Source organism: Canis aureus, chromosome 16 (genome assembly GCF_053574225.1).
Source record: "Canis aureus isolate CA01 chromosome 16, VMU_Caureus_v.1.0, whole genome shotgun sequence".
NCBI classification, from domain to species: domain Eukaryota; kingdom Metazoa; phylum Chordata; class Mammalia; order Carnivora; family Canidae; genus Canis; species Canis aureus.
The window spans coordinates 62,015,600-62,027,172 of record NC_135626.1 but is presented as its reverse complement, the minus strand read 5'-3'; the positions used below and the strand labels follow the sequence as shown (position 1 = coordinate 62,027,172).

At 63.2% G+C, this 11,573-nt stretch overlaps 1 protein-coding gene across 1 annotated transcript; it reads left to right on the top strand.

The window, feature by feature from the left end:
• Positions 1-467: 467 nt before the first annotated feature.
• Positions 468-9,862, top strand: NPTX1 (neuronal pentraxin 1). The gene is made up of 5 exons (XM_077854543.1): positions 468-941; positions 1,210-1,417; positions 3,597-3,841; positions 5,017-5,196; positions 5,890-9,862. The coding sequence occupies exons 1-5, from the start codon at positions 498-500 to the stop codon at positions 6,109-6,111; spliced, it is 1,299 nt and encodes a 432-aa protein (XP_077710669.1). The 5' UTR covers positions 468-497; the 3' UTR covers positions 6,112-9,862.
• The last annotated feature ends 1,711 nt before the right edge of the window (positions 9,863-11,573 follow it).

The window sequence follows — 11,573 nt, the reverse complement described above, 5'->3', positions numbered from 1 at the left end:
GCCCCGTCGGAGATCCGGGGGCATCACGCAGGTGGCCCACCCTGCAGTCCAGCCCGCCCCGCCCCCCCGCCCCCCTCCCGCGGCTCTCGGGCCTTGGGGCGGCGGTGCCGGCTCGGCGGGGGGCGGGGGAGGACGCGGAGGACGCGGTCCCGGGCGCGCCCCCACGACCCCCGCCGCGCCGCGGGCCGGGCCGCAGACAATTAAAGCGGGATTCCTCCCCCGCTGACGTCGGCAGCGCCCAGGCCCCTCCCGCGGCGGCATAAAAGGCGCGGGCTCCGCAGCGCGGGCGGCAGTGAGGGCCGGGCAGCGCGGCGGTGCGGACTGCGCGGCCGAGCAGCGCGGCGCCCAGAGCGCGGGCCGCCGCCGAGCCCCGGAGCGCGCCGAGCCCCAGCCGAGCCCCAGCCGCGCCCCAGCCGCGCCCCAGCCGAGCCCCGAGCCCCGAGCCCCGAGCCCCGAGCCCCGAGCCGCGCCGAGCGCCGGTCCCAGCGCCCGCAGCCATGCCGGCCCCCCGCGCCGCGCGCACCTGTGCGCTGCTCGCCCTTTGCCTCCTGGGCAGCGCGGCCCAGGATTTCGGGCCGACGCGCTTCATCTGCACCTCGGTGCCCGTGGACGCCGACATGTGCGCCGCGTCCGTGGCCGCCGGCGGCGCCGAGGAGCTCCGGAGCAGCGTGCTGCAGCTCCGCGAGACCGTGCTGCAGCAGAAGGAGACCATCCTGAGCCAGAAGGAGACCATCCGCGAGCTGACCACCAAGCTGGGCCGCTGCGAGAGCCAGAGCACGCTGGACGCGGGCGCCGGCGAGGCCCGGGCCGGCGGTGGCCGCAAGCAGCCCGGCGCGGGCAAGAACACCATGGGCGACCTGTCCCGGACGCCGGCCGCCGAGACGCTCAGCCAACTCGGGCAAACTTTGCAGTCGCTCAAAACCCGCCTGGAGAACCTCGAGGTCCGCGCGCGCCGCGGCTGCCCCTCCGGCTCGCGCGCCCCTCTGCCCTGCCCCACCCCCATCCCCGCCCCCGCCCCCGCCCCGGCCCGACTCCCCCACCCCGCCCGGGCCGCCGGGTGCCCGACAGGGGCCCCGCAGACGGCCGCTCGCCCCGGCTCCCCGCCAGGCCGCCCCCGCATTCGCCCTGAGGGGACCGCGCCGCGGGCCTTGCGCTGGGTCCCGCTCCGCGCGTAACGATGTCGTTCCCCCCGCCCTTGCACCCCCGCAGCAGTACAGCCGGCTCAATTCCTCCAGCCAGACCAACACCCTCAAGGATCTGCTGCAGAGCAAGATCGATGACCTGGAGAGGCAGGTGCTGTCTCGGGTGAACACTCTGGAGGAGGGCAAGGGTGGCCCCAAGAACGACACCGAGGAGAGGGTCAAGATCGAGAGCGCCCTGACCTCCCTGCACCAGCGGATCAGCGAGCTGGAGAAAGGTAGCCTGGGGCGGTCAGGGTGGGGGGTCCCCCGGCATGCTGCCGGCCAGCAGGGCTCCCTGGGCCGCCGGGCTCCCTGGGCCACCCGGCTCCCTGGGCCACCGGACCCTGCCTCCGGTCCTGGCTTCCTGCATCGCTCAGCTCCAGGCTGTAAAAGCCCTGAAGCTCCTCCAGCCCCTTCCCGCTCCCCGAGTCCCTGCCCTGGGTTTTGGGTTTCCAGGCAGTGTTCCTGGTAGGTCTGGGGCCCCCTGGGCTGGGGACCTCAGGAGGGAAGGGAAGCAGAGTGAGGAAGGGGTTGATCGGTGTCGGCTGCACCCCCTGCGCACACACACTGGAAGGATTTTTCCAAGTCCGATTTGTTTAATCTTCAGTAAGTTTGCACTGTAGCTGTGGCGCTCCGAGCCCTCCCTGCCGAGGAAGACCGGCTCCAGCTGGTCCCCGTCCCCAGCAGAGAACGGGGCACCGGCTGGGGATGGTCCTCCCGGTGCCCAGTGGATTTGGTCCCCGAGCAGGTTTTCTCTCACGCCTAATGCACCCCTGGTGTCCTCTGGGGATCTCCGGGTTCCCCACTTCAGGTGAGCACCCCTCCCCGTGGTTTTATTTCCTGAGTGACCCACAAGCCCTGGCATCTTGCATGTCCTGTGGTTCCTGGCTCACCAACGCTGGCCAGCCCCAGCTGCACCCCGGGGCTCACAGATGAGCTGGGCTCAGCCTTGAAGTCACGGAAATCAAACAAGGTTGTAAAAGGGGGGGTCCTGGGCTGGGAGCGGGGCCACGTGACCCTTCTTGGACCGCAAAATGTGCCGGCTGGATTTAAACAGTGCCATCTTAAGGCATGTTATATAACTGAAAAACAGATCAGGGGAAGGAGGGACGGGGGAGGGAGGGGGAGGAGGGAGAAGGAGGGAGGGGAGGTTGGGGGAATGAAAACTACCCCCTAGGGAGGCCAGGGGCTGGATCTGCTCCAAGGTGTGTGTGTGGGGGGGGTGCGGGAATGCGAGCCGAGATGGCTGGGGGAGCCCTGAGTGGGCCAGCCCTGCCCCTGCCGTTCCTTCCCTGATACCTGACTTGGATGGCGGGTTGCTGGCCCAGCAGGATGCCTTCTAGAAATAATTCTTGGCCTGGGGGCCTGTTTAGTTCTGGGCTCCCTGGTGAGCCCCGGAGCACACCCAGGAGCTGGCAGGTGTGTGTCTTCCTGGCTCCAAGCCTGGTGCCTGTGCCCACTGCTGGGTTGGAATGTTTTGCCTGGAGTCAGTCACACCACACCCAGGGCCACAGCTCCAGTGTGTGTGTGGGTGGGGAGGGGGCAGACAAGCGTTCCCTGAGACATCGCTGGCAGGCAGGGAGCTGGTGGCTGTTGTGTAAAGGGAAGCTATCAGGCCAGGAGCCTGATTTTTCAGGAAACGCAGAGGAAGCTCTCCCTGAGAGTGAGTGGCACAGTGCTCAGAACAGTCCGCTGGGCCGGGGCTGGGGGCCGGCTCCCTGCTGTCCTGCCCTCCGTGCGGGGCTCTACAAGAGCCTCAGAAGAACGCCTTTCCCTCCCATGGGGGTAGATGGCATTCTGGAAATAGCCGGAGTCCTCGAGGCTGGTTGATCGGGTCAGGAGAGTGGCCAGGGACTGCAGCACGTCCTGGGCCTGAGAGGAGTGTGCTGGGCACCGGGGGCCTGGTTGTCTCGGGTGGGAATCCAACACGAGTATTTGTGAACACGGCCGCCAGCCTGCATCCCTGGAATCGGGTCTGTGAAGGGGCTGCTGGGGGGAGCCAGGCTGCAGGAGACCCCCTGCCCCTGGGGCTGCACCGTCAAGGGCCAGTTTACTCACTGAGCGCTGACCCATTCCCTGCCCGTGCCCACCGCGCAGCCTAGGCACAGAAGCCTCCAGCCCCGCACGCTCCCCCCCACCCCCCCTGCCTCCCAAGGGGCAGGATGTGGGAGCCTGACCAGCGAGTGCAGAGATCTTGGGTCAGCTCTTTTGTTCTAGCCCTGTGCCCTCGGGCAGGGCAACGCTTGACCCTGCTGGGCCTCCCTCTCAGCTACTCTAGAAGGGAGAGCAGTGTGCTTGTCCGGCTTCCCAGAGCGTGGGGGGCGGGTGCGGGTGGAGGGGAGCACCGAACGGTTCCTACGACAGGGACAAGTGCTTTGAGGTACAGATGACAGGACTATGTCCTGTCCTTTCCAGGTCAGAAGGACAACCGCCCTGGGGACAAGTTCCAGCTCACATTCCCGCTGCGGACCAACTACATGTACGCCAAGGTGAAGAAGAGCCTGCCGGAGATGTACGCGTTCACCGTGTGCATGTGGCTGAAGTCCAGCGCGGCGCCCGGGGTGGGCACACCTTTCTCCTACGCCGTGCCGGGCCAGGCGAACGAGCTGGTGCTCATCGAGTGGGGCAACAATCCCATGGAAATCCTCATCAACGACAAGGTAGGGGCCCTGCCCACCTGGCCCTGTAGGACAGCGTCGTGGGGGCCCAGGCCCACCCGGCTGCTGGGGCGGGTCTGCAGCGGGAGGGACACACAGCCAGGGACGCGGCTGTGGCCCCACCAGAAGGGCAGGCAGGCAGGACTCGGGGGGATGTGACAGGCAGGAGGGCGCCCTTGGCCATGCTCCATGGACGGGGTGAAGCTGGAACTGCCCCAGAAGGAGGCCAGAGGATGATCCAGAGGGTCCTGCGTCCCTGGGATCGATCCCTGGCTCCTCCTCCCCCAGCCTGCCGCAGAACTGGCTTTGCTCCTTGGGGGGGGGAGGGGGGGAGGACCGCAGAGGCTCCCCGGGTGGTAATTCTAGGGTGGAGATTCTTCCAGAATACAGACCTATACCCTGCTCGACCCCTGCCCTCTGGGCCCTTGGAGGGTGCGGCCTCGTCCCACGGGGAGCCTTCTCCACCCTGGCCTTCTGCGAAGCTCAGAACGAGCTGCCAGCCGTCCAACCCCCTGGTCGCTGTGCCAGCGCTGCTAGTAAACATCTCAAGCTCAGGCTGGGGATTGGAACCCAAGCCCTCACTGCGGGCGCCATGACCAAGAAGGCTGTTCCTTTCTGAGCCCCAAGTGAAAGGGTCTATGGGTCGCACAGTCCGCCCTCCCCCACCCCCCAATGCTGGAGAGGGAGGGAAATCCCAGGCCAGAGGCTGGCCTTGCGCTTTAAAAGGGCCGGTGCCATGCCCCCCGGCGTCGGAGTCTGCAGAGGCTGTGCAGTGTAGACCCAGCAGGAGAGCGGAGAGGCCCAGACGGTAGCCGTCGATGTGAGCTGAGACCCCAGCGGTGGGCCTCTCCCTCCCAGGGCCGGTTTTGTAGACCAGCAAAGAGGGAGGAGGGTGAGGAGCGGTGAGGATGTTGTGTGTTCGGATGGACCTTAGGGGTCCTTGACAAATGGTCACATTTCCTGTGTGACTCCATGGTTCGTTGATGGATGGGGCCGGCGGACAATAACGTCTCGGGGGGTGGGGGGGCAGGTGCCGAGACAATTCTCTAACGGCCCCTGGTAATTATTTTAAACGTCGTGATGGGAAGAGTAACAGTTGAACCGGTGAGTGGCGACGATCACTGACCCTGTGCCGTGCCCTGTGTCCATCGTGTTGTGTGTGTCCTGCTTCCTCCCAGGTGGCCAAGCTGCCCTTTGTGATCAACGATGGCCAGTGGCACCACATCTGCATTACCTGGACCACCCGGGACGGGGTCTGGGAAGCCTACCAGGATGGCACCCAGGGTGGCAATGGCGAGAACCTGGCACCCTATCACCCCATCAAGCCGCAGGGTGTGCTGGTGCTGGGCCAGGAGCAGGTACTGGCCTGGGAGCTGGGGGGATGCCGGCTGCGGGGGGAGGAGCCCCAGAACCAGAGGAAGGACAGCATGGCAGGAGGGTGGCCGGGTGACCGGGGGCAGCAAGGAGGGAAGGAGCCACGGAAAGCCGGTTGTGCGGCGGCTGCGGCAGGGTCCCTGCCCTGCGGGTGGGAGTGGGCTCGGTCTGCGTGCTCTCGGGGGCTGCAGCAACACCCCCGGGCACGGGAAGGCTAGTCCGCCTTTAGCGATGCGTGATTTATTTCCTGGAAATGGCTTGTGTCCCGCTGGGCAGCCAGAGGGAAGCGCAGGTGGGAGGGTCCCAGGCCTTCTGTTCTGTTGGGCTCAGCAAGGAGTGACACCTGAGCTCCTCCGGGCCCTGCTCCTGTGGTGGTACCAGGCCCCAGCGGCCCCCTCGCTGGCCCCCTCACTGGTGGAGGGACGGGCCGCAGGTGAGGCAGAGTGCAGGTGTTTCCGGGAGAAGCTCTGCATCCGGGGCACAGATGGCCAGCAGTGTCCCCTTTCCTGGGCTCCCCGTGGGAGGGGGACCGATGCGTCACCGAAGACCCAGAGACAGGATGTGAAATGTCCTTGGGGGTCCGTGTGAGAGAGCCCCTGAAGGGGACACATCACGTGCCCCCTCGAGAGACCCCCTCCATGGCCCCTTCCACCCTCACTCTCTGCTTCTCTTTCGAGGACACTCTGGGCGGCGGGTTCGATGCCACCCAAGCGTTCGTGGGCGAGCTGGCCCATTTCAACATCTGGGACCGCAAGCTGACCCCCGGGGAGGTGTACAACCTGGCCACCTGCAGCAGCAAGGCCCTCGCGGGGAACGTCATCGCCTGGGCCGAGTCCCACATCGAGATCTACGGGGGGGCCACCAAGTGGACATTCGAAGCCTGTCGCCAGATCAACTGAGGCTCCTGCCGGCCGAGCCTCCCCCCTGCTTGTGTGGTGATGACCCTCTCGTGTCTCCTTCTCTCCCTCTCCCCAGGAGTGACTCAGGCCCTCACACGCCCATGCGCACGCACACGGCCTGGCTCGCCCTCGTGCCCCAGGGGAGGCCCTGCTCCCCTGGGGGAGCCCACTCTGGTTCCCCGCTCGCGCTCACAGGCCCATGTGGCCGTAGGTGAGGTCGTGTGTGTGTGTGTGTGTGTGTGTGTCACGCGCACATGTGCGTGTGTGTGTGAGTGTGTGTGAGTGTGTGTGTCTCGGGGAGGCGCTTTCTTTCAGAATGAGCTAGCTCCTTTCCTCCTCCCTCCGCGGTGTCGGGAAACCCCGATGGGGCAAACATGTGAACCTGCCGAGCCTGGGCCGCCCGTGGGCCCCAGGGCCGCGTGGCTTCTTCCGCGCCCGCGTCTGTCTTCGCAAACCCTGTCTGGCGCGGCCGGTCTCTGTGTGGGATGATACGTGCCTCTCAGCGGTTGGCTCGAGGCCGGGGGGCCTCTCCGCAGAGACTCTCTCTCGTAGCAGGAGCGGATCGTCCCCGATGGGGCCCTGGGGTGGCAGCTCGTGCTCTGTGGCCGGGCGCGGGGCGGGGGCGGGGGGCCGGCCTCGGGCAGCGGCCAGTGCCCGCCCAGCTGGTTTGCATGCCCAGCTCTCAGCTCGGCCCAGCACCGGTGCCCGCCCCCAGGCCCGCGGGCTCGTCCCTCCCTTGCTGCTGCAGGCTGGCGCCCCTGGGGGGAGGGGTCCCTCCCATGGCCCAGGAGGCCCCCTCGCCTTCGGCCTTGGGCGGCGGGACCGGAGGCGTCCGCGGGTCAGCTCCACGGAGGACCCGTTGGACCAGGAAACCCACGTTCTGATTAAGACCCAGCCAGGTCGGGCCCCTGATGCTGGACGTGTGCGGTGGTGAGGTCCAAGCTCATCTTGACAGCCCCCTTCCTCCCGCACCCCCGGGGCCTGCGGGCTGGCGGCCAGTCCTCCCCGTGGCAGGGCCTCCCGATGCCTCCACACAGAGCCCGGCAGGGCCTGAGACCCGCTCCCCATCACAGGTCCTGCAGGGGCCCCCACCCATCACCAGCTGGTGACCCCCAGGCCCCCCAGAACCTTTCCTTCCCCGCCGTGAACAGCACCCATACACATTTCCTCCTAGTCCTTCCGAGGCGGGGGGGAGCGTATGTGTGTGTGTGTTTGTGTGTGCACGCGTGTCGAGAGTGAGAGTGAGAGAGAGAGAGAGAGAGAGAGCTCGCGCTCCAAGACGGATCACGCCCACGGTGAGCTCCCTGCTCTGTTGTACCATCTGGGGGTCGCACCCTGGACTCTGTCGCCAGGAGTCTAATTAGCAAAAGGCTGGCACGTCTTTCTAGAAATTCTCCCGCACTGCCTGGCTCATCTACAGCTGCAGACATTTCTTCTGGAGGAGCAGGTGTTCCCATCTTCTGTCCCTCCCGGGGGCACCTGTCTCTTTAAACGCAGGTCCGTGTTGTGTCGGAAACCTAGTGCATCTGTGTGTGTCTGTGTTGTTGTCTCTGTGTTAGTGTTCGCGTGGGCGTCCGCGCGGCACCCAGTGGCCGTTCCCCAGAATGGGTGCGGGCCGGGCGCGCGCGCTGCGTGTTGTGGTTCAACAGTGGCTTTTTTCTGAGACCATCGTGCTTCGTCAGAGCCCGTCGGGTTGTGGCATCTTTGGATCTGCAGGGATCTTCTGTGTTTGCATGTTCCTTGGGGTGGCGCGTCCCTTGCTCCTTTGGTCCGATGTGTGTCCCCCCTGCCTGCATGGACTTCTGGTTCTGTGTTGTGTGCGCACTGCCACCCGTCGTTCCGTGACCATCCACGTAGCTACCGAAAATGGCTGGATAAGCAAGCCAAGGGTGTCGGGGGAGGCCCGGTGAGGGAGCCGTCTCCCTCCCCTCCTCCCCACTCCCCAAACACAACAAGAAGTATTTTTCACATGTAGGTTGACAAGGAGCCTGAACAGAGCCCTTGACTGGGACGGAGCGAGAGCTTGGAATCACCCCTCTAGACAGGTCGGCCCCACCCCTCACTTCAGCCCCCGGCGGCTGTTGCTTAGGCAGAGGCCCGGGGGGGTGCTGGGTGCTCCCCTGTCAGCACCTGCCACCAGCCCCTGCCGATGATCTAGCGGACCCCAGACCACCGTGTGCCCCCCGTGGGCCCTGTGGGAGCTGTCCGTGCAGGACCACAAGCCATCCTCTGCCCCCGCCAGAGCCGGGCAGAGCCGACCCCAGACGCTATGCCTACACCCCCGTGGCCCCCGTGCCCCGTGCACCTTCCTCGCCCTCCCCGGCCGCACCCCCGCGGTGCCGGGGACAGAAGCTGACATTTGGCTTCCTCCCCGCCCCTCTCCGGAGCCTGTGCCAAGCCCCTTGACTCCCTCACTGTGTTCACACTTGGCACGTTGCTGGCCCCGAGAAAGGTTGATGACACAGCCACAGATCTAATCCACGTAGTCTCCCATCTCCTTAATCTGACCGACGCTCCCTCTTGCACTGAATACCACATGCCTATCTCAGGTAAGCCGTTTTATAAAATAAGAAGATGCACAGCACTGCCGAGGCGGTGTTGGCTCTTGCCGAGCTGGTGTCCCACAGCTCCCCGGGTGTCCGAGCTGGGGGAGCTGCCGACAGAGGCTCTCCGGGCCCTCGGGGCTTAGATCCCACTGGAATCGTAAGCCTTCTTGCTTTTGATAACACAGTATTATTTCTCTTACTGTAGAAGAAAAAAGTTTATTACCAAACAAGAGTATTTTTATGAAAGAAAAGGACAAACCTATAAAATTAACTCAACCTATATCTCCCTGGAAAATACTTTCAGGCTCCGCCAAAATGTAGGATTGAAAGCGTGTATTTTGGAAGAAAGAGATACATTTTGTATGCTTTCTTTTCCTTTTTGTAGATTCCCGGTTTATTTTCTAAGACTGCAAAGATCACTTTGTCACCAGCCCCGGGACCTGAGACCAAGGGGGTGTCTTGTGGGCAGTGAAGGGGGGTAGAGGCTGGCGTGAGGTTCAGTCATTCCAATGAGCTCCAGAGAGGGGCCACGTGCGCTCAGAGGTGTTGGGGACCAGGATGCGAATTGGCCCATTCGTGGTGGACCCTTTGCCTCGGAGCCCATCAAGTCCAGGACTTGATGGTCAGTTCCAATCCCGGTAGAAGAAACTAGGGTTGCGTGTTGTTAACACGAAGAGGATAGAACACTTTATAATCTCATGGCAACCAAAATGTGGCTTGACACAGCCGTGGTTTCATCTCTTAAAACACAGCGTGTACATTTATTCAGCTAATGATGGGAAACGTGTCACTTCCGGGCACAGTGGACTTAAGTGCAATTTGTCCAAAGGGAACAAGTCATTGAGGAGGAAAAAAAAAAAAAAGCCCAATACTTAGAGTCCCGATCTTGTCTTATTTGCCAAAAACAAACAAATCCAACAAAGCAAACCCCCTCTGGTTGATATTGTTACAATGTATATACTGTATAATATGAAAGAGAATCAATGTATCTTACTTTTTCATTATTTGCTAACCAAAGCTGTACATTTTTCATATGATCTGCAGCCTTTTGGGTATCAAATGGGTCAAAACCATGGGACCTGCCACCTCCCATCAGCAATTCTGGAAATGCACTATTTCTACTGGTATTGCTTTTTTTTTCATTTTCTTGCTGAAACGACATGAATTGTTGAGTTTATTTTTACACAGTAAAGAGTGAAGAAAGACGGTGGTGTGCGTGGAGTGTTTCTTTCCTCAAGCTCGCCGGGGTCACCCCGACCTGCCTCAGGGAGGGGCCGCCCGGGCACTGTGCCCCTGGCAGTCTCACGGCCTTTGCTGATGCTGGGACATGGGTGTGGGGGACGCTGGGGGGGGCTGGGGTTCACAGGTGCCACTGGCACAGAGAGGGAAGGGATGCCCTGGCTGGGTGTGGCCACACTGGGCTTGGGGTGTAGAGTGCCCCCCGCCCCCATTCCTCGCCTTACCTGCAGTCCTGCTCCCTCCTGGGCGCATGCACTGCCCCCACCACCGCACAGCCAGGCGACGCTCCAGGCCACCCCGGGCTCGTGCTTCCCAAGCCACCCTGCTCTGTTCTTTGCCATGTCACAGCTGGCCGGATCGTGGCCAACGCCTGGTCACCTCCCCTCTTCTGCGGTTCCCGGGCCCCTTCCCTGCATTCAAGTAGGAGAGCATCCCCACATTCACACGACAAGGGGGGCAGGTGAGGCGGGGGCTGCCCTCCCGGCCCCTCGCGAGCCGAGCTAGACTCTGCATGCACATAGAGCTCGTGAGCCGCTCCAAGGGACAAAGGGACCAAGAGCAAAAATAGCCCACCTGGTGGATTGGTCTCCCCACCACACCCCAACACACTTGTGCGCGGCGGCTTCGCAGAAGGGGTGAGCCCCGGCTTCTCAATGGCACTGACCGTGCTCCTCACCTCACCCACGGATTTCCTGCCCGGTGCGGTCAGTGGCCTCTGTTGGGGTTCCGGGAGCCGGCGTTGGCTGGGGCGTGAGCGAGGCCCCTGGTGGCCGGTGGGTCAGTTCTCCGGGTTGTGCCTGCGGGAGGAGCCTCTCGGCCCCAGAGCTGCCTGGGGGGGGCGGGGGCTGCAGACCTCACACCTGGCCCTGTGGCCGGGCCGGGGCCGGGCCATCCCCACAGCCGCAGCCCACGCTCTGCCTCTTTGCGTCCCCTCAGGAAAGCGCGTGGTCAGGCCCGCGATAACGTCACTGAAGTTTTTCATTTCCCCGAGGAGCTCTTTCAAAGGCTCGGGTGTTTCAACTATGATTAGAAACGAGTTTCTCGGGATCCCTGGGTGGCGCAGCGGTTTGGCGCCTGCCTTTGACCCAGGGCGCGATCCTGGAGACCCGGGATCGAATCCCACATCGGGCTCCCGGTGCATGGAGCCTGCTTCTCCCTCTGCCTGTGTCTCTGCCTCTCTCCCTCTCTCTCTCTGTGACTATCATAAATAAATAAAAAATTAAAAAAAAAAAAAAAAAGAAACGAGTTTCTCTCCACACCTCTCCCGATCCTGGCGCATCAATGAATGACGTCGGGGGCCTTGAAACGGAAAACGACCTCTCAGGGGCGCCGGCTCGCGTGGGCGTCTGAGCAGGGGGACACAGGCTTGGGACGTCAGCTCCAGAGTGTCTGGGGGTCAGCGATCCCGGCAGCTCATCAGACGCCTGAAACTCCTCTCGGCTTGCACACGTCTGGTGATGGGGAGCTCACTATCCCACAGAGACCGTCTGTCCCGCTTTCAGACAGCTCCACCAGGGAGTTTTTTTACATGTTTCTGTTATCTGCCTTTTTTTTTTTTTTTTAAGATTTTTAAAATTTATTCTTGAGAGACAGAGAGAGGCAGAGACACAGGCAGAGGGAGAAGCAGGCTCCATGCAGGGAGCCCAACACGGGACTCGATCCCAGGACCCCAGGGTC